General features: G+C 50.1%; 1 protein-coding gene across 9 annotated transcripts in view; it reads right to left on the bottom strand.

Moving 5' to 3' along the window:
* Positions 1-1,463: 1,463 nt before the first annotated feature.
* LOC102992013 (coiled-coil domain-containing protein 57) overlaps positions 1,464-22,335 on the bottom strand; it is a 44,093-nt gene continuing 23,221 nt past the window's right edge. For 2 of the 9 annotated variants that reach the window (XM_028485059.2, XM_028485060.2), the window contains exons 4-12: positions 21,978-22,079; positions 20,393-20,550; positions 20,154-20,228; positions 18,631-18,831; positions 11,633-11,791; positions 9,481-9,643; positions 8,944-9,078; positions 2,679-2,901; positions 1,464-2,015 (exon numbers count right to left, since the gene is read on the bottom strand). In XM_028485059.2, the coding sequence (XP_028340860.1) occupies positions 1,753-2,015; positions 2,679-2,901; positions 8,944-9,078; positions 9,481-9,643; positions 11,633-11,791; positions 18,631-18,831; positions 20,154-20,228; positions 20,393-20,550; positions 21,978-22,079 (1,479 nt within the window). In that variant the 3' untranslated portion in view covers positions 1,464-1,752. Of the gene's footprint in view, positions 2,016-2,678; positions 2,902-4,802; positions 5,340-7,183; positions 7,534-7,723; positions 9,079-9,480; positions 9,835-11,632; positions 11,792-18,630; positions 18,832-20,153; positions 20,229-20,392; positions 20,551-21,977; positions 22,080-22,335 lie in introns of those variants that run through there. The other 7 variants (XM_055082819.1, XM_028485062.1, XM_028485061.2 and 4 more) reach the window with 7 other exon arrangements.

Genomic DNA, 22,335 nt, shown 5'->3' with positions numbered 1-22,335 from the left:
GAAGAAAGCAGGACCGGGACCTCCCTGGCGGTCCAGTGGTTAAGACTCTGTGCTTCCAATGCAGGGGGCTAGGGTTCTATCCTTGGTCAGGGAACTAAGATCCCACATGCTGCGCAGCATAGCGCCCCCCCAAAAAAAAAAAAAAAAGAAGAAAACTGGACTGGCTGAATTAGCATCAGACAGTAGACCTGAGAGGAAAGAAAATTACCAGGATGAAGAGGAACACCACATAATGATATACAGGTGAATTCACCAAGGAAACATAAACGTATATACACTGAACAACAAAGCTTCAAAATACATTAAGCAAAAACTGATAGAATCATGACAAAAAAAAAATACAGATTTGTATTACAATAGGAATAGGAAGAAACCTTCTTAATCTGACAAAAAAAAAAGTAAATATTAAACTTTAAAGTGTTGAAAGTTTTTCTCTGGGATCAGGAAGAAAGCCAGCTATGATCAACATCATACTAGAGATTCCACTCAGGGGAAATAATACAAGAGAAAAAAGTAAAAGCTATCAGCACTGGAAAATACAAAAATAAAACGTCCACTATTTGGGACAAGATGACTAGGTAGGCAGAGTGTCCTGCCTGCCCTTTCCTTTCCTTCCTGAACAATGGACCCCATAAACGATCAGATGGGCGGTGGCAGGAGGTTACCCTCTGTGGGCGATCTGCCTGGGGGCTGGCGGCCCAGCAGGCGAGGGTGTCAGGGTGGAGGGCAGCCTGGTTTGGCTGTCAGAGCCCGGGAGGGCCTGGGTAAAAGGGTGGGGCCTCCATGTGAGGAAAGGCCTCCGTGCTAGGGAGGCTGCTCACACCCAGGAACTGGATAGAAGAAATAGTGTACTGAGGAGGTCGGGAGCCAGGCTTCTCGTTGTCGGAAAAGGAAGTTAAGAGTAATGAAAGTGGAGACTAGAACAAGCCTGTGATCCTGGACCAACCACAGAGGAACAGACTGACGGATAAGTCTGTCTTAAATTAAGACCTTCCAATGCCTCAGGAGATGGATCCAAAAAAATATTGCTAAGATTTACGGCAGGGTGTTCTGCCTGTTTTCTTCTAGGACTTTTATGATTTCTGGTCTCACATTTAGGTCTCTAATCCATTTTGAGTTTATTGCTGTATACGGTGTTAGGGAGTGTTCTAATTTCATTCTTTTAACATGTAGCTGTCCAGTTTTCCCAGCACCACTTATTGAAGAGGCTGTCCTTTCTCCATTGTATATTCTTGCCTCCTTGGTCATAGAATGAAATTTTGCCATTTGCAACAACATGGATGGACCAGGAGGGCATTATGCTAAGTGAAAGAAGTCAGACAGAGAAAGACAAATACTGTATAACACTTATACGTAGAATCTAAAAAATACAACAAACTAGTGAATATAACAAAAAAAGAAACAGACTCGCAGATACAGAGAACAAACTAGTAGTTACCAGTGGGGAGAGGGAAGGGGGAAGGGGCAAGATAGGGGTGGGGGATTAAGAAGTATAAACTATTATGTATAACATAAATAAGATTCAAGGATATATTGTACAGGAGATGGCCAACTGTGCTGTGTCAGCAGGAACCAGAGCAACAGCTCTCACGACTGCTATTGGGAGAGGAAATGGTGTGAATAGTCTGGAGACAGTCTGACCATCAACCAAAACATACTGCAGCTCAAAAGAAGCCAGACAAGAGTACACACGTGTAATTCCACTTATATAAAAAGTCAGCCACAGGGTGAGGAGTCAGGACAGTGGCTGGCTCAGGAGGAGGACAAGGGGCTCCTGGGGTGGCACATTTGTAACAGCTCCTCGGGCTGTGTTACTGGACAGTCACTGGACAGAGCACACGACACGACACAAGGATTCTCACCGGTGGCGTCTGTGGAGGCCAAGACACCGGGTTGAACGCCAGCACAGGACGAGGTCGTCTTCGAAGGATCTAACACATCTTCTAGTTGTTCCTCCAATGTTTTAAATTTATGCTTTAGAGTTCGCATTTCTGCTTCAAGGGCCAGAACATAATCTTCCAAAAAACCCAGTAAACACACAGGCACATGCGTTTACACTCTCACCCTTTATCTACCACCCTCGCCCTCCCCTGCCCGACCCTCATGACTGTCCCGTGCTGTCTGTGCGATACCCTCCCCTCCAGAGATCAGCTCGCCATGCTCTCCGAGGGGGCCCCACGGTCAGGAGCACTCACTCACCCTCCTTCAGTCCTGCAACCCTTGACACACCGACACAACCATCTCATTCTGAGTGCAGACGTCTCATGCGCTGCCCCTCCACTCACCACCCCTCGAGACCCTGCTCCAAACAGCATGGGGCTGGGCGACCTTTGGGGCTTGGATGCTCCCCTGAGGAAGGGCCTGCTCCCCTAGCCCCACCTGCCCACTCCAGGAGAGCACAGCGCCAACCCAGCCCCTGGTCCAAGTCTGGCTCTGGTTTTTAAGTGTGTCAAGTGTGTATCCTTCACTTTTTCCCTCCACTTACCAATAAAGTTTTTACTGTATATAAAATATTTGACTTAAGATCCCTTCCCTTGGAGGAAAAGCAGCTGTCATACTTTGAAGTAATCTATCAGAGGGGATGTTCATTTGTAAGACTCCAAGTGAAGCCTATTTTGGACCCAGTAGAGATGGTTCCTCATCCTCCCTCCCCCTCTCTCCCCCTCCCCCTCGCTCACCAGGTACAGCTGAATCAGCGGCTGCCTTTGGGTCAGGCTGGTTTGTTTGTGAGGTCTCCCCTCCTAACTGGGCAGAAGGAAGAATCTGATCGCTTAGAGTTTCCATTTCTTTCCTCATTTGTGCAATAACATTTCGCAAGCTTGTGTTCTGCTCTTGTAGCTGCTGGATCACAGTAGATGGAAAACTTCTACTTATTTCTTCTTCTTGATGCCTTACAAGCATCTGTCAAATATGGAAAAAAAAAAGAAAAGAAAAAGAAAGAAAAGAAAATGGTTATAGCCAAGAACCAATGATTCCCTTGTGCACTAAGGCCAGCTGCATCTGCGTCCACCTGCCCCCTGTCCCTGCTCCCCGTCATCTGTCCTGGAGGTGGGTAATGTTGACAGAAGTATGAAAAAACTTTTTCTTCTGTGTTTCATACAGACAAGACCACTGTTTTTCAAAGATAACTTTTATTGAGAAATTTGGGGACCCTTCCTTTTTAGTCAGAAACCCATCATTCACCCATTAGAGTGGCAGTTATAAAAAAGACAGATGATAACAAGTGTTGCTGAGGATGTGGAGAAAATGGAATCCTTGTGCACTGTAAAAGGTAAAGGTATGCAGTGGCTTGTAAATGTAAAATGGTGCAGCTGCTGTGGAAAACAGTCTGGCTGTTCCTCAACAAAGTAAACACAGAGCTATTATATGACCCAGCAATTCCACTCCTAGGTATAGACCTAAGAGAACTGAAAACATACATACACACAGAAACCTGTACACATGTTTGGAGCAGCATTATTCATAGTAGCCAAAATGGAAATACTCAAATGTCTACCAACAGATGATGGATAAACAAAGGGTAACACTGTGAAACATTACTCAGCCATAAAAAGGAACGATGTTCTGACACATGCTACAACATGGAAAAATCATGAAGACATAATGCTAAGTGGCAGTCAAGGACTTTAAAGCAGTTCCCATAAATATACTCCAGGATTTAAAGAAAAACATGAACATAAAAAGAGAAATGGGAGATATCAAAAAAGAACCAAATAGCATCTACAGAGATGGAAAATATACTGTCTGAAGGAAAAATTCACTGGCTAGGATGGGATTAAGAGCAGATCAGGCACTACAGGAGAAAAGATGGGGGAACATAAACACATAGCAGTAGAAAGTATTCAAACTCAAGTACAGAGTGAAAGAGACCAAAAAGAACAAATAACAACAGAGCTCTAGTGACCACGGAGTAGTGTGAAGCAGACACACAACTAACCCAGATCACTGACGGGGACAGAAAAGGATTCAGAACTTGCTGGCAAAAAAATTTCCAATTTGATGAAAACGTAAGTCCACAGATCCAAGAAGTTCAAGAAACCTGAAGCAAGATAAACACAAAAAAAGTCACACCAAAGAGCACATCATGGTCAAATTGCTAAAAAACAATGATAAAGAAAACCTCTTAAAAGCGACCAGAGGAAAAAAACACACATTATGTTCCTGCAGAAGAACAAATACAAGAAACTGACAACTTCTCATGAGAACCAATGAAATCTAGAAGACAATGGAACTATATGCAGAAAGAAAAAAAACCCTGTCACCCTGAGTGAAAATCTCCTTTGCAAATGATGGCAAGAGAGACTTCTGCCTTTGACCATGAGGGATTTGCTGCTACGGGACTTGTCCTCTGGCTGTAAACAACTAGAAAACCAGAAAAATTCTATGAAACCACTGTCTTCAGACACTGCCTGTATAGAACTGGGTGCCAGAGAGGAGGGGACAGAGGAAGGGAGCCTGTGGTTTGCCTAGTTCTCTGTGTCTGGGCCCAGCACAACCCAGCCCTCTGTGGATGTTTGCTTGCAGAAAGCACCAGGCTCCTCTCCTCCACGGCTGCCCCATCAGCACACTAACCTCCAAATGGACAGGAAGGAAGGTCCTCCCCTAGGAAGCAGCACATGCTCACTCCCCACTCAAGGCCCAGGTCCCATCCCGAGACTTTCTGACTTTCCGACTGGTTGCTGGATCCTGCTTACCAGCAAAGCAAACCAGCCGGGCTCGCGAGGACCCCTGACCAGTCCTGCTGAGAGAGACCAAGACTATGTGAACACAACGCGAGCTTCTAACAAGTTCAGATACGCACAAACATGCCCATGCAGCATTACAAGAATCTGTGCAAATGATCCCAATGGCCATTAGTGAGAGAATGATGAAGTAAACCATGGCATGGCCATACAATAAAGTACACAACCATTTAAGTTGCATTTTTGGAGAATTTTATTTTTTATTTATTCTCTTTTTGGCAGTGTTGGGTCTTTGCTGCTGCATGCGGGCTTTCTCTAGTTGTGGCGAGCGGCAGCTACTCTTTGTCGTGGTGTGTGGGCTTCTCATGGCAGTGGCTTCTCTTGTTGCAGAGCATGGGCTCTAGGTTCGTGGGCTTCAGTAGTTGTAGCACGTGGGCTCAGTAGTTGCAGCACACAGGCCCTAGAGCACGCGGGCTTCAGCAGTTGTGGCGCGTGGGCTCAGTAGCTGCAGCTCACGACTCTAGAACGCACGTTCAGTAGTTGTGGCGCACAGGCTTAGCTGCTGCGTGGCATATGGGATCTTCCCGGACCAGGGCTCAAACCCGTGTCCCCTGCATTGACAGGCGGATTCTTAACCACTGCGCCACCAGGGAAGTCCTGCATTTTTGAAGAATTTTAATGACGTGAGAAATATTTATGGAAACTTTAAAAAAGAATTAATGTTATATAGCATGACCTGAGCTATATGAACACAGTATGGGCACAGGAACATACATGAGGTATGAAGACACAGGTGGCTGGAAGGAAATACACTAAAACGCCTGAGCATCGGACAGACACGATCTGTTCTCTTCTCTGTTCCAAGCGATGCTGGCTCACATCTGCAGAGCTCACATCCACCCGCAGTGGGCCAAGTGTTCCCAGGGGTACCCGTCACACAGATGAGGAAACAGAGACGCGAGCTCTCGGGGGCCACCCGACCACACACAGCCACACGCTGATGACAGACATGCACACGGCCTCCATGGGTCTGACCCGGCCACAACGCTCAGCCCTGGCATTGAGCAAGCACATGACACACGCTGTCACCAACTTCCCACTAAGGTACCACGGGGGACCCAAGAGGTCCGGCCAAGGAGGAGTTGAGCTGGGGTGAATCTTGGGCCCACGTGACTCCAGAGAACACTGTGCTGAACTAAAATTGTAAAATTTCTGCAGTGGCCACATATAACTTTTACTTTCAGGATGAAGCTATTTCTTCTGTTACTCACAGTTCCCAACTTTTCAAGCCACCACTGGCTCTGCTATGCACCTGCTCTGTTTCCTTCCAGCCACTGTTCTGGCCCCACTGCTCCTGCTGCAAACACATGACCTCCCTCTCTGTGCCCACTGGGACGTTTCCCACCTTCTCCGTGGCAGAGCCTCAGGCTGCTCCCACTCAGGCAGACAGCAGTGTGGTCGGGGCCTTGAGTGTGCGGCTGGCTGGTGCTACTCCCATTCTCCCTCTGCCTCCTGTGGGGCAGGGACCACTCCTCTCAGGTCCTCAGCTTCCTTTCCTGAACAACAGGATCCACCTCAAAGCCACAGTGCTGCCCCGTTGCAAGGCGAATCCTCTGTCCCTGCGGCCGTGGCTGCGTCTCTGCCCTGGTAGTGCCTGGCCGACGGTGGTGCCTTGGTCTCCGTGGGGTGATCACCACGGCTCTGCTGAGGCTCCGTGCTTGGAACTAGTACCAAGCGAGGGAGAAGATGTGGCCAAAGCCAAGAGCCTGCCCATCTGAACAGTGGAAAGTGTGATGGGCTCATCACTCCCCAAGAAGCACAGTGTGCTGCTCCCTGGTGGCCTCTATTTCTGACTTCAGTGTATGACAGATTCCCTCACTGCTCTGACCTTAGTGTTTGCCAAGGGCTCACCCCTGCAGAACTCAGCACCAACTGCTGCCCGCCCACACCTGCCGCTTTACCAGGTGGTCACATCCTTAACCTGTTCCCAGGATTAAGGCCCTGTAGGGGGAGCACAGGTGTTTTGCTATTATCTGCAGGATTCCAAAAACTTCATTCCATTGGGTCAGCCAGAACTTGTGCAGCATTCTGCCCCACCCTGGGTCCTGGCTTGGAAGCCACATCTCTCTGTCAAGACTGCCACGCCAGCTCACATTGGCAGGTGCCTGGGATGCTGCTCTGCCGCGCCCCACTCGCTTTGTCTCCGGGGTCCCATGGCCGGGCCCCTCTGCACAGGACAAAGGTGCGCATCTGCCCACTCTGCATGGGATGGGCGGGGCACTTGTTTCTGACCCCTAGACCATTTCTAAAGCCCCTGTTTACTTAACAAGGCAACCAGCCATGAGAGGCCTCCCTGACCAGCTGAGCTGGTGCTTCGAGACAAATGTCTTCTTTTAATTGCCAGCCTGGGGGGAAAATACAACAAAGAAAAATTGGGGTGGGGGCTCATTGATAAAAAAAGAAAAAAAAAAAAGAAAAAAAAAGAGGCATTTGTTTTCTCTATGTGTCCTAGGGAAGGCACCCATGCAGATAAAAAAAAAAAAAAAAAAAAAAAGAGGCATTTGTTTTTTCTATGTGTCCTAGGGAAGGCACCCACCTGCTGTGAGCCCCCAGGACCACAGGTGACTCTGGAGGCTGGGGTTGGCCCCACCTCTCCTCCTGGGAACACCGGTGTTCCCAAACCTGACCACTGGCTGACGGTCAATCTCCCTGGGGGCTTGTTAACAGACTTGTCTTTCGGAGCTCAACGCCTAAGGCATCGGGCCTAGTAGGTCCTGCTGGGACTCAGAGGGTGTGTTTCGGAAGCTCCTGAGGTTTCTGAGGGTGGCCAGATTGGGGGCTGCGCAGACACCTGTGCAGAGAGGACAGTCACTGCCCACATAGCACGGCTGGCAGGAGCCCACCTCCATCAGGTGAACGCTAGGTCAACCCAGCACCAACTGCGGGCAAGTGCCAGCCACAGAGGTCGCAGAGAGGCCCCAGGGCCACCTTCCACCCGCAGTGAGCACGAATCCTCCCAGCAAGGACACACGAGCTACAACCTGCACTCCCGACAGTCTGGCTGAGCGCACACAGGCACGAGCAGGGCTGGGTGGACGCCTGGAGACACAGCTTGTGCCACATCCATCCTCCCTCTGCAGGTGGGCAGCTGGACAGGTGGGAAGAGGCCAGCACCCCTGGAAACATCCTAAGGAGTTCAGTGGCTCCATTATCCTGGACGACCCGGTAAGTGACTTTCCACAAATGGACAGAGGTCAGACTACTGAAACAATGGGCCATTGAACCAGGAAGGTCATGTCTGAGACAGGCTCGGGCTAAGCTCTGCTGGTGCAGCTCTGGAAGGCACTTCTCCTTGCGGGTTGCCCAGATTTCCTAGCAGCCCGGTGACAGGGCTTCCCTCTGGAGCCCTGGATGGACGGGGGACAAGGCAAGAGGCAAGGCAAGACATGGGCTGTGTTCACTGTAATGCCAAACTCTAGGCATGCGCCAAGGGCCCCCCTCAGTGGAAGCAAATGCCCCCTCTGCAACTCTGAGTCAAATCCTGCCACTTCTGGCTTCAGGTTTTACTGGCGCTAGTCCTTGGCACCCCTCGGCCCACAGACACAAGGCTCCGCTCTCTGTCTCTGTCATCACATGGCCTTCCTCCTGTGTCTGTCTTCACGTGTGTTCTTTTCTAAGAACACCAGTCCTATTGGGTTAGGCCCACCCTGCTCCCATGTGATGTCATCTTAACTAATTCCATCCATAGAGACTCTATTTCCAAGGAAGGTCCCATCCTGAGGCACTGAGACCGGAACATGTCTTTTGGGGCCACCATTCAACCCGCAGGCATCCCATAGTCAGTATCAGGCTCTGGCCAGTGCAAAGCAGTAAGGAAGTCTGTGCTTTATGAGAGGAACGGCCATCATCGCATGTTGAATGGCTTACTCACCACGTGTGAAGAAGTGTGTTTTGGGATAAAGCTCTAACCTCTTGGTTCTTTGTGTTACTGTCTGCCACGGTGCAATATCTGAATTTGGGGGTTTTTGATATTTCAGATGCTGAAGATACAAAGATTGAGCGTAGACTCCTGTTAACTGGTTGAGGCTCAGCCTCACCCTTGTTTGTGCCAACAGTCATTTTAAAAGAAATAGGGCTAAAAAGACCTGCCTCCAGTGCTGGCTCTATTTGGCATATTTTCCCTCTGGCTGGGGGAGTGGATGTCTCCAAGGGGCTTGGGAGGAAGAGCCGTGGGGGGGCTCAGCAGGAGGTGGCCCCTCACCTGTGCCTCCTCCTCAGGGTGGAGCCCGCGTGTCCACAGCGCCTGCACAGCCTGGTCTCTCTCTCGAGTCACAGCCTTCAGCACCACCTCCTGGCCACATAGCACCCGCTCTGTCTCCTGAAGCTTGGCAGCAACCTGGGGAAAACACAGACTCAGTTCATCCTGGGAGGATTCCAAGGAAGCAGTGCCACCTTCAGGGTCCAGACCAGCTCCCCATCCTGCTGGGAAGCAGACAGCAGACACTCGGGTGAGAAACCCCAGGAAATATATGGCCATCAGAGCCGGCAGAGCGCAGCAAGCGCTGATCCAGCAGCTCCAGAGGCAGCTGCACTGGCCATTAGAGAAAGGCTATGGGCAGGGACTCATCTTATCACTTTAAGTCCTGTTGTTATAAATCAAACTGCTCAGTGAAGCTGAGTGTTTTCAAATGCAAAGGATAACTCGGTGAGGGCCCAAGCTGGGCTCCATGCACCTCAGTGGACGTTCCCAGCCCTTCCTTCTGCAGAAAGAAGTCAGACAGCCCCGGGGAGCAGAGACCTGGTCTCTGGCCATGGTTAGGCCCTGAATCAAGTCCTCAGCCCGCTGGTACTGCGCGCGCTCGACACCCTCACAGCGGCGCTGCCAGTCCAGCTCCAACTGCACCTTGTCACGCTCCAGGCTCTGCTCCCTCTCTACTGCCAGAGACAGCTGCTGTTTGTACCTGCGGGGGTGAAAACCACCAACTTGAACGTTTTCCTGAGGTCCCTTTGGGCTGTGACGTAGCTGAGGTGGGAGGCACCCCTCCTGGGCCCCCAGGTCGGCCGTGTTCACGGGCTTGGCTTACACCTTCACACAGGCCCAGGTTCAGAGAGGAGCAGGCGGCCGGATCTCCCAATACCGAGAAACCCAGCACTGTGGGAGAGGAGGTCAAACTCAGTAAGAGGAGACAGGAAGAAAGCCAGCAAACTCAGACAAACAAGAAAATGGTTGCACTAGAGAAACGCGAGAGGGTTCACAGCAGAGCAGACAGAGCTGGATAGTCAACAGTGAGCTGAAAGGTCAAACAGAACTCAGAAGACCTGCGTCCATTCTACCAGGGGGTTGGGAGAAATCAGAATGGAAGGAGGAAATAACCACGGAAATAGGAGGAAATCCACCATGGCTGGAGAGGGATGTGCACCTTCTGCCTGAAAGCTTCCGAGTGCTGGACAGGAGGGGCTTCAGATGCCATGGGGAGGGTACAGACCGCCGCTGGGATGGAAGAAAAGTGCATGGGGGAGAGAACCGGACCTGCACGAGGCTTCTCGTCAGCCACACAGAGCAACGCAGGGTGAAGATCGCTGGAAAGCCTCGCCCCCAGTGGGCAGGGCTGTGACCAGGGTGGGATGGCAACACCTTCTACAGGGGACACCGAGTAAGGCTCTGTCCTGCCCACTGCAGGGAGATTCTCCTGCTGGCCATGCTGAGAGGACCACGTGGCCAGGACAATCCCGGCTGACAGCCGGCAAGAAACAGAGACATCAGACCCACAGCCGCTGGAACTGACCTCCGCCAACAACCTAGATGAGCTGGTAAGGGGAGCCCGAGCCTCAGAAGAGAGGGCAGCCCGGCTGACACCTTGATTCCAGCAGAGTGAGACCCACTGACTTGGGGGACCTGGCTGCCACAGAAACAGACCCTCAACAGAGGTGATGTAGTTAGCAGAAAAATACTTTAACACAGCTACTGTAAATATGTTCAGAGATTAAAGGCAACCACACACACAACGAGAAGAGAAATGAAAAGTGAAATGTCTGAAATAAAAAACCCACCAGCCTTCCTGGTAGATGAGATCTTGTGGGGAAAGCCTTAAAGGCTATCAAAAGAACATCAAATTAAAGCAAAGGAAACAGAAGAAAGACAATAATAAGGATAAGAGCAGGTATCAGTGAAACTGAAAACAGAAAAACAATTGAGAAAAATCAATGAAACAAACGCTGGCTCTTTGGAAAGATGTGTAAAATGGATAAATCTCTAGCTAGACTGATGGAGAAAAAAAGAGACAATACAAGTCACCAGTATCAAGAAGGAGAGAGGACACTGCTACAGATTTTACACATATTAGAGGGACAATAAAGAAATACTATAAACAATTTTATGCCAATAAAGTCAACAATTAGATGAAATGGACAAACTCATTGAAAGATACAAATTACCAAAAGTGACACACACACAAAATAGAAAACCTGAATATTCAAATAAATATCCAAATAAACCAGACACAAAAGACTATAAACGGTAGGATTCCACGCAGATGGAATTCCAGATCAAGAGAAACCCACAGTGACAGAAAGCATCCCGACAGGTGCCAAAGTGTGAGGGGACTTCGGGCAATGGAAGGGTTTTATATCCTGACTGTAGTAGTGGTTATACTGCATATTTATGTACATATTTGTCTAGATTCATCAATTGTACAGTTAAAATTGGTACATTATATTTCAATGATTTCTCAAGAAAGAGAATATTATCTTTAGCCAAGTGCTTATTCCAACTGATAGGAAAAGACACTAACAGACAAAAGACCTCAGAGGTGATTCCTGACACAGGACCAAATGGCACACGCACTTTTACAGCCCTGGTGCAGAAAGAGAACCGCACTCTGTGGGAAAGGCCTCCTCTGATCACCCACTCCGCCGCCCCATCTTCATCCCCTTCCCCCACCGCATGGTACCTTCCAACGTCCTGCTGGCATCTGGCCAGCTGTGCCTTCAGCTTCACCTCTTCTTCCTGCAGCGAATGAACCTGAAGGTCTTTGGAGATCATCTCCTTGGAAAGTTGAGCAATCTGGGCATCCCAGCCGGATTTTAGAGCTGATGCATCTTCCCTAAGTCTAAACAAAGAAGGGAAGCTATGTGAATGTGGGCGTGGTTCTCACTTGAGCTCTCTTTTACAACAAATACACACACACACATGCACGCAGCCCTCAAAGGAAATGCTACAGATCAGGGTCTCTTTCACACTCATCGGGGCAGAGACTTCCTTGCCTAGATTAAGAAATGGTCCTACCCAAGAAGAAATATACACCCATCCCTCCCACCAACCCAAGCATCGACTAACACCTGCAGAATGCCAAGCCCACGCCAGGTGCACGGGGAAATGTGTGCCAGGGCGTGTCTCTCAGAGCCAACGGTTTTGAACCAGTGCCATCTGACTCACCTGGGCACCCCTTGCCATGCCCGGCACAGCCCTTCCACATAGAGACATTCAACACATATCTCCAAATTGAACAGTAAGATAAGGTTCTACAGAAACCCTTTACATTCCTTGGTGGAATCACCAAAAATTTGATAAATCTCCCAAGAAGAAAAACTTTAGAAAAAACACCTAAAGATATTGACTAGAGTAGCCATGATACTAACCACACAAAGCTCGCCTATTTGCATCCCTGGCCTGTTTCCCTCCTAATCTGCACTCAGCATGCTGTGGGGTAAATGCTGTGGTCACTCACTGGCCACTGCCCAGAGCCAGAGGCCCACAGGTGGGCCACGGAGTGCAGTGCAGAGGTGGACGAGCCGTGGTAAGGCAAATGGCTGTCAGCCGATAAGGCCTTGCATCAAAGTCCCGAGTGCAGCTGTCCTGAGCCTCAGACAAAGCTCCATCCAAACATGGGCAGAGATGGGAAGGAGAAGGGAGCGGGTTCCCTCGTGGGAAGCTTCTTTAAACATTTCAGCTTAAACAGGCCTGAACGCCAAGGCTGGTGTGCTGGGTTTTTTTTTTTTTAATAATTAAAAAATATATTTTTATTTATTTATTTGGTTGCACCAGGTCTTAGTTATGGCTCGTGGGCTCCTTAGTTGTGGCACGTGAACTCTTAGTTGGGGCATGCATGTGGGATCTAGTTCCCTGACCAGGGATTGAACCCGGGCCCCCTGCACTGGGAGCACGGAGTCTTAACTACTGAGCCACCAGGGAAGTCCCTGCTGTGCTGGTTGCCCTGGCCTTTAGGAACCGGGCCGCACAGCAGGAGGTGAGTGGCGGGCAAGCCAGCGAAGCTTCATCTGCCGCTCCCCATCGCTCGCATTACCGCCTGAACCATCACCCCCCCACACCCCACTCCCATCCATGGAAAAACTGTCTTCCACGAAAATGGTCCCTGGTGCCCAAAAGGCTGGGGACTGCTGGGTTAAAATGCCCTCGGCAAAGGGTCAGCTGACCCCACAGGAACAAGATGGCTCTGCTCTGCTCTTCCTGGCCCTGCCTGTGACCCCCAGGCCCGAGTCCCTGCCTGAGGAGCCCTGTGCTCTCCATTCTCTCGGGCACCCCAGCGCCCTTGCAACGCCCGGCACAGACATGCGGTGGCAGGCCAACTCTGCTCACAGGCCAACTCCGCTGCAGCGGGCAGGGGATGGCTCGAGGTGGAGCCAGGATTATTATCATTCTGAGTAGCAGAGTTCTCTTTTCACAAAAGACTGCAGCAAAACCCATTTGGGAAAACACTTTAAAGACCAAGGTGGGAATGAAGAAGGGGAATGACTATGGGAAAATGTACAAAACCCCACAGCCCAGAAGAAAGCCATGCTGCTCAGTAAAGCATTAGGATTCTTCAGCTCTATTGCTAACTTAGGAAAATGCACCCTCTTTGAACCTGCCTGGAAACATCATGTAATAAAAGTGTCACATTTTCAAAGGATTAAGACATTTCAAGTATGAAATTTCCAGCATTAGTCTTAGCTATGGGAAAAGGTCATTTTTCTTAATATAATTTATTTTTTTAAGCTTTTTTCAAAAATTTATTTATTTTTATTTATTTATTATTTTTGGCTGTGTTGGGTCTTCGTTGCTGCACGTGGGCTTTCTCTAGTTGCGGCGAGGGGGGCTACTCTTCATTGCGGTGTGCAGGCTTCTCATTGCAGTGGCTTCTCTTGTTGCAGAGCACGGGCTCTAGAGCGTGTGGGCTTCAGTAGATGCAGTGCGTGGGTTCAGTAGTTGTGGCTCGTGGGCTCTAGAGTGCAGGCTCAGTAGTTGTGGCTCACGGGCTTAGTTGCTCCGTGGCATGTGGGATCGTCCTAAACCAGGGCTCGAACCCGTGTCCCCTGCATTGGCAGGCGGATTCTTAACCACCGCGCCACCAGGGAAGCCCATATAATTTAAACAAATTACTTCTAGCACAATATGTCCAGAGTCATACTGACTCTTACCTAAAATAAAATAGCTCGTCCTAATATCACAAGGGGCCACAAAAAGTTGGAAACTGCAGAACTTGTCCAGCTAAGACACAGTGCTGGTGTCAGAATGGGGGCTGGAGCTGCTCCCCTCCGGGTCTGCTCAGCACCCTCTCTCTGGGGCAGCACCTGCTCTGGTCCCATGTAGTTGTTGGGGTGAGAAAGTAGCAAGTGGGGGCCCAGGAACCCGTGACAAAGCTGGCCCCGACCCCAGGCACCGACCTGGAGCCAAGTCCACGCGGGGAAGTGCATGCGGGCGGGCTGGTTGCTCACAGCATCTGGGCTTCACCCTGGCTGTGCCCCACCAGACACTTAGCCCTGGAGCCTCGAGTGCCCCATGTCTGACATGACAGAGGGAAATGAAAGGCTCTCCTCCGATCTGTGTGTCGCTGGAAGACGAAAGGACACGAGATGCCTGGCCTGCCCTGGAATTCCAAAGCACTCCTTCCCCTCTCCCTACTCATTGGCAACTCTGCTCCGAGGCCGAAGGACATCCGCTAGGAGGTACTTTGTAACTGGACCTTATCTGATTTTCCCAGTGGGAAAGGGGAGCAGCTGGCGGCCCTGGGAAGTCGACTGCCCAGGCCTCACCCATCAAGCAGGACATCCATTCTGAGCTTCCCATTACAGTCCCTGATCTGATCCTTCGTGATTCCATGTGTGTTGGGCTTCCCCAACTATAAGAGAAGGAGCTGGAGCTCGAGAACCATATTTTTAATTCTAATGAATTCCCACGAGATGATCTGCACACAGCAGGGACTTTGCATGTGTCCATGAATGGGATCCTAGTGCCAAAAAGGCTCCACTTTGCCAAGGCCAAGCCAGCACAAGCAGGCTTGTGTTCTGGAGAGCAGAGAGCTCGCCCTCACCGAGTCCTGGCCTCCAACCAGCATTTGGACCAGCGCTGCCCAGCACTGGGCCACGGGCCACATGGGGCTCCCAGGCATGTGGCCAATCTGAATTGAGATGTGCCTTCAAAACTTAGCGCCAAAAAATGCAAAATATCTCAATAATATTTTTTTCAGGCAAGTTTAGTCATCCTTCTTCATTAATAACTTTATATCGATTACTTATTAATGATATGCAACAAGATGGCATTTTGGTTAAAGTAAGTCCCCTACATATGAACCTTCAAGTTGCAAAGTTTCAAAGATGTGAACGTGGAGCTTACTAATGAAGACCTGATGGAATTGGAGACCCAGAGAAAGGACGAAGAGAGATACGAAGATGAAGAAGTAACCGAAGAACTGAAGAGATTCACGATGCAGGAAATGGCAAGGGATTTTCTTTATTTGAGGAGGCACTGTTAGTATTTGAGGCGGCACTGTTAGTATTTGAGGCACAGGACCCAAACGTAGAACAGTACACGAAGGTTGCAGCAGCCGTTCAGAATGCAATCCAGCGCTACCACGTCATCTATGACGAGAAAAGAAGAGCTACTACCCAGACATCACTGGATCGTTTCTTTAAGAAGGTAGATAGAATTGAATCCAGCAAGGAACCAGAACCTGTGCCATTAAGGTCAGGTGTGGATGAAATTGCAGCTTGCCCTCCATCTCCAATTGCTGACGATCCTTCAGCTCTACCGCCTTCCACCTCATCTCCCTCCTACAGTCAGTAACTGTTCTTGCCTGTTCACTTGATGCCAGCCCCTGTATGCCAGCTGTTGTACTGTACTACTGTACTTTTCAAGGTACCATACTATAAGATTAAAAATGTTTTATTTTTTGTGTGTTTTTTATGTATTATTTGTGTGAAAAGTATTATAAACCTATTACAGTACAGTACTATAGAGCCTATTGTGTTAGCTGGGTACCTAGGCTAACTCTGTTGGACTCATGAACAAATTGGACTTAGGAACGTGTGCTCAGAACGGAACTCATTCATATGTAGGGGACTTACGGTATACTGGGTTAGATATAATGTTATTGGAGTTAATTTCTTTTTTTTCTTTTTCTTTCTTAAAATATTTATTTATTTATTTGGTTGTGCCGGGTCTTAGCTGTAGCATGCGGGATCTTTTTAGTTGCGCCACGGAAGATCTTTTGTTGCATCATGTGAACTCTTAGTTGCAGTATGTGGGATCTAGTTCTCTGACCAGGAATTGAACCCGATCATTGGAGCGTGGAATCTCAACCACTGGACCACCAGGGAAGTCCCCTGGAGTTAATTTCACCTATTTCTTTTTGCACCTTACCTCCGGGTACTAGGAGGTTAAAGTGCCATGTGGTCCCATCATATTCCACGTGATAGGTTATACACCTGCACGGACACACACGGTTCTCACAACACTGTCTCAGGTCATTTCTCTACTCCGCCATCCACAAATCAATGATCTCAGGAAAACTATCACAAATAGGCCCAAAGAGACAGCAAGCTCACAGTATGGGCCGTTTTGTTGCTGATTTGTAAAGAGTATGTCTGGGTACGAAAAGACACTGATACAGACACTAAGACTTCTCCTGGGAACCCAATGATGCTGCTTGTCATGGCCACTTGACTGGTCCCACGGAAGAACAGGAAGGAACGCGAGGGTGGACATGCCAAGAGGTGAGAGCAGAGAAAGGAGACCTGCCCGCAGGAAGCTCTGTGCACCCGGATATTGGGCTCTGAGTCGCCACCCGTGAGAAGGGCCCAGGGAGAGCCTGTCCAAACGGAGGAGAGGCTGGGGAAACACATGCCCGTCAGACTGAGCTGCCTCACCCCTCCAGCTACCGCTGCCTGCATTTAACAGATCAAACAATAAAACGTGTGACTCTAAGGAAGCTTTCCTGAATAAACTTTAACTTCCTGGTATTTTATAGTTTAAGAGCCATTTTCCCCTTAAATAGAAATATAACTTGGCAGAGAATTCTCTGTAAAAAAAAAAAAAAAAAAAAAAAGAGACAGAAATATTTTCCAAACAAAGGAGAAAAGCCAGTTGCTAAACAGTAGGCTCTACGAATGACTTATTTGTCTTAATCATCTTCTGCAAACACAGCTTCTCTAAAGATCACTTCCTTACTGGCCGCCAAAAGGCTGAGTTCAATTATGACTTCAGTTACAGTGGTCCTTTGCAGATACCAGGCACAGTGGGACAGGGTGGCTTACATGTCATGGCCTGGTTAAGATGCCGAAAAAGAAAACTGGGTTTAAAAAGAAACTAGTTGGGAATTCCCTGCAGTCCAGTGGTTAGGACTCTGTGCTTTCACTGCCGAGGGCCCGGGTTCAATCTCTGGATGGGGAAGTGATCCTGCAAGCTGCACAGTGTGGCCAAAAAAATAAAAAATAATTGTAAAGAATGGTTTTTGATTTTAAAAAATAAAAAGAACCTAGTTCATGGAGAAACTGGAACCTTTGTGGAAAATGGTGCATCCACTGTGGAAAACAGTTTGGCAGTTCCTCAGAAAGTTAAATATAGAGTTACCATATGATCCACAACTCCACTTCTGCGTACATACCCAAAAGAACTGAGAAGAGACTTGAGCAGATATTTGCTCACCCACAGTCATAGTAGCACTAGTCACAGCAGCCAAAAGGTGGAAACAACCAAAATGGCCATCAGCGGATGAACTGATAAACAAAATGTAGTTCTACACAAACAATGCAACGTTATTCAGCCTTAAAAAGGAAGGAAATTCTGACACCCGCTACAACATGGATGAACCCTGAAGCCATCACACTGAGTGGAATAAGCCAGTCACAGAAGGACAGACACTGTAGGATTCCACTCATGTGAGGTCCTTAGGGTAGTCAAATTCACAGAGACGGAAGGTAGGATGGTGGGTGCCAGGGACTGAGAGAGGGGGATGGGGAGTTACTGTTTAATGGGCAGTTTTAGTTTTATAGAGAAAAGAGTTCTGGAGACGAATGGGGTGATGGTTGCACAACTGTGAATGTACTTAATGCCACTGAACTTAAAAATGGCTAAGATGGTAAATTTTATGCTATGTGTATTTACCACAAATAAATAAATGCACACATTCATACATACATCCACACATACTAACCACATACTTTCAAATAAAAGAAAAAAGGAAAAAAGAGAATGGTTAAAAACAGTGACGGGGGGGCTTCCCTGGTGGCGCAGTGGTTAAGAATCCGCCTGCCAATGCAGGGGACACAGGTTCGAGCCCTGTTCCGGGAAGATCCCACATGCCGCGGAGCAACTAAGCCCGTGCGCCACAACTACCGAGTGTGTGCTCGAGCCCACAATCCACAACTACTGAGCCCGTGAGCCACCACTACTGAAGCCCGCGTGCCCTAGAGCCCGTGCTCTGCAACAAGAGAAGCCACCGCAATGAGAGGCCTGCGCACCGCAACGAAGAGTAGCCCCCGCTCGCCGCAACTAGAGAAAGCCTGCGCGCAGCAACGAAGACCCAACGCAGCCATAAATAAATAAATAAAATTGAAACAACAACAACAACAACAGTGACGGGAGCTGCAGGAGTGACTCCCAACAGCCTGGGCCCACTTCCCTTCATCTGAAACAGGTAACTAGGCAGCCAGGCCCTCAGCCGCAGCTCACTTGTCAATGGCGGCGTCCTTCTCCTTGGTGGTGTCCGCCTGCCTCCACTCAGCCTTGCGGAGCTGCACCTCGAGGTTCTCGCAGTGCACCTGCAGCTCCAGGGCCCTGGCCTCTACCGCCTGCAGCTGCTCCGCATGGGCGCTCTTCGCTGCCATCAGCACCGTGTCCCTCTCCCTGGCCAGATGGTCCAGCTCCTCATGCCTGAAACACAGCGAGGTCCCCAGTGGCTCACACAGGCCCTGCTCAGGACCCCCGAGCCTAGAACCTTCCTCATTCTGCAGGAGTGCTGCACGCATGTCCTCCTGAAGGGCACTTCTGCCCGCTTCTCTCTGCTCCCCACTCCTCACACGAAAACACTGACTGAGAGGTTCTCAGACGCCGGGCCCCAGCCCTCCCAAGCTCAGAGTCCATGGGAGAAAGACCCCAGAACACGTGCTTCAGTGAAGGGCCACCAGCAGAACCCGTACCGACTCGGGAAGCAGAAGGCAGGTGTAAACTGCCCTCGCCTTGCAGCTACCCCATTTGCTGGGCTGCTTTCAACCCAGAATCTGAGGCTTCCCAGAAATGGGGGCCGCGGGATGCAGGCTGCATGTCTGTCTCCGCTAGAGATGCCAAACCTATTGGAACTCTGTCAACAGAACATTCGGCTCGAAAATACACTGTTGGGTGTCGCTGACAGCTGACATCGTGTCCATGATGTTTTATGCTTTTATTCTATTTGGTTTCGATGAAGAGTAAAAAGCCCTAAAAAATGTAATTCTACATGATTTCTTTCAGATTCCATCAGCATTGTTCAATGAGATGGTTAAGCCTTATTTAATCAAGTCACGTGCCGTACTTTTCATTCCAATTACTTTTCATTCCAATCTTCATCTTACCTTGCAAACTGTTCAGTATTTTCCACCTTCTAGTAGCAAAAAACTATACTCATGCCAGTTGCTGTACCCATTAGTTTCTGGCAGGATATACCTTTCTTTTTCACCAAATCACAACAAAAGTTTGATCATGACAGCTAGTGAAGGGAGGGAGTTATTTCTGCACTGCATTATTCTCTGACCATTGGTTAGTTACTTTCAAAAGGCAAACACCAAGACTCCAGGGCATGGACACCCGAGCCCACACCAAGGAACCACGGAACACAGGTCTCTTGTCACCTTGGCTACGTAAATAACGCCACCCGGGCTGCACATGACTCTGCGGGGTCACACAGTGTGTGAGGACACAGAGCATCTGTGTGTACCCTGCTCCCAAGACTTGTTTCAACAGGTCAAGTATATTGGCTCTAAGTGTTAATCTGGATGGCTTTCAGCAATTCATTTTACAAGGCGTGTTCTGTAATTCTCAGTGTTTTGATGATATTCCTCCAAACACACACAAATATACTAATTTGAACTGAAAAGTGAGGGGAGACCCTGGAAGAGCAGGCCTGACCCAGCTAACGGTCCCACAGAAGGGTTGGGTCTGCCCCCAAGGGGATCAGGGAACATTTTCCCTACGCAGACACTGGAGCCAGAAACACTCACTTCCTCCTAAACGTCTCCTCTTCTTTTTTCCTGGTGAGCTGCACAGAGTGAAGTTTACCCTCTAAGTCTTTTATCCTGAAAGAATCGAGTATTAGTGGAAAAAGCAGGTAAGGGGCTACAGCAAAGCCGGCCTAGAATAAGCCAGAACAGGCAGATGCCTCCAGGCTGGAGTCCAGACCATGCTAAACATCGGGCGCATTGGCCACATCCGCCCACAGGGAGATGGGGAGACTCCGCACCGGGCGTCCTTCACGGCAGCCAGGTCCCTGAGCTCCCAGTCTTTGTGCCGCAGCCTATCCTCCAGCTCCGCATTCACCGCCTCGGCGCTCTGCAGGGACTCCGCAGCCTTCACCCCGGCCTCTCTCAGGGCCACGAGCTCTTTGTTCAGCAGTTTAATCTTTGAAAGAGAAGAATTCAAAGTAAGGATGTAAGTGGAACAAACTGAGGAGTTAGAGGTAAGCCTTACCATTTTATCAGAACTGGGAGGGAAGGAAAACTGGAATTTGAGAAGCACTAAAACAGTGAGTCTCCTCACATGCTCCCACAGCCTTGAGAGCACGGGCCCCGTGTGAGTCCCTGTCGTACGTACCCCAGCACCCGACTCGGGCATGATTTGAATACTGGAATCACACAGCCCGATGGAGGCTGTAAGAACGTGGCTCCCTGCTGAGTGACCCCATTCAAACCCCAGCCACACACTCAATTTTTAAATAGCTTCTCCAGGCCTCAGCTTCCTCGACTATAATGCAGAGGTGATGGTACTGCTGCCCCCAAATCAATTCTGTGTATAATCTGTGATGCCCTCCAGGGGCAGGTGTTCAGGGGACCAGAACCGACTCACGGCAGCTGGAGATGGGAGTGGGGCATGCCCTGGCCCACCCACCCCGTCCCCCGCTCCTCTGACAGGAGTGCCCACTGCACTGTGAGGCACAGGTTGGCCCTGCACGTCCCGCCTGCCCTCTCTCCCCTGGTGCTCAGAAGTCCTCAAAGTGGCCTCGGTGGTGGTGGGGGTGTCACTGTGAGGCAGCCCCAGCCTCCAGGTCCTACTGGCCCTGGGTGCATTCCTCCAAGGGAAAGTCGGGGAGACTCCCGCAGAGAGGTCAGGCAGGGCCTGGTGCTGCCCCCTGGACTGCAGTCCTGTGGGGAGGCTGGCGACCTAGAGGAGGGACCTTGCTGACCACTAAGGCAGGGTGTTGATCTTACTACTAACACCTGGCTGGACGCTGCCCAGATGTGACCAGCTGGGGCGGCAGGGCCAGGCCAGGCGTCAACCTGCTTCCTTGTCTCCGGCACAACTCCCCCTCCCCTCCAGGCTGCTCCCCGTCTCGGTGCTAAAGGCCAGGCACGCGTGCTCCTCACGTGTGCCCTGGCCATGTCGGGGCGAGTGCTTTAGAGAAGTCCTGTTCACGGAGGGGAGCCAGTACCACGGCTGGGAGAGCCAACTGCAGACGGGCCTCCTCCTGAAAACAGGGGGTGAGTGGCACCTCCTCACAGGCCCATTCCAAGGTGTCACGGGAGTACACAGGCCAAGCACAGAGTTTGCGGGGTGGCGGTGTCTCCTGGGGGAGGCACTTCCTCAAGGTCAGGTAACTAGACCCGGACTGGTAGCACCAGCGTTCCTCTGGCTGGGCAGAGTGGCCGTCACTCCTGACCGGGGCCCTGGCAGGCACAGTGGCAAGCATGTCACCTGCATGTCACCCCCAACTCTGTGTGGCAGAGACCGAGGCCCACGTACAAAGCGGGAGGCCTTCATGTGAACCCTAACTCGCAAGGGGCTTCTCCCTTCTGCTGAGGAAATGATCACAGTCCGAGGACGCCCTCTACCTTGAGCTCGTGTGCTAGGACCACATTGCTCATGCTGTCAGCCTGCAGGCGGAACGCGTGCTCCCGCTTTTGCATTTCAGATTCAAACTCCTGGAGCAGCTCCTGGAACAAAAAGAGCTGGTGGTGAAAAGAGCACGGCGGGGCCAGCAGAGACCCGCAGGCATGCTGAGGGCAGGAGGGGCGCAGAGGACCTAGTGGAGGACGAGGTCAAGAGCGGGATTGGGACCTGTAACACTGAGTGAAGGACATTGGAGGGCTCGTGTTCCCACCCAGTTCCCACGTGGGCCTGGCTTTGTCCCTCTCCCCTGTGGTCCTGTGGGGTTTTCCTCTGCACAGACAGAGCTGCTAGCGGACCCAC

The sequence above is a fragment of the Physeter macrocephalus genome, unplaced genomic scaffold, assembly GCF_002837175.3.
Source record: "Physeter macrocephalus isolate SW-GA unplaced genomic scaffold, ASM283717v5 random_276, whole genome shotgun sequence".
NCBI classification, from domain to species: Eukaryota; Metazoa; Chordata; class Mammalia; order Artiodactyla; family Physeteridae; genus Physeter; species Physeter macrocephalus.
This window is presented reverse-complemented; position numbering and strand designations above follow the sequence as displayed.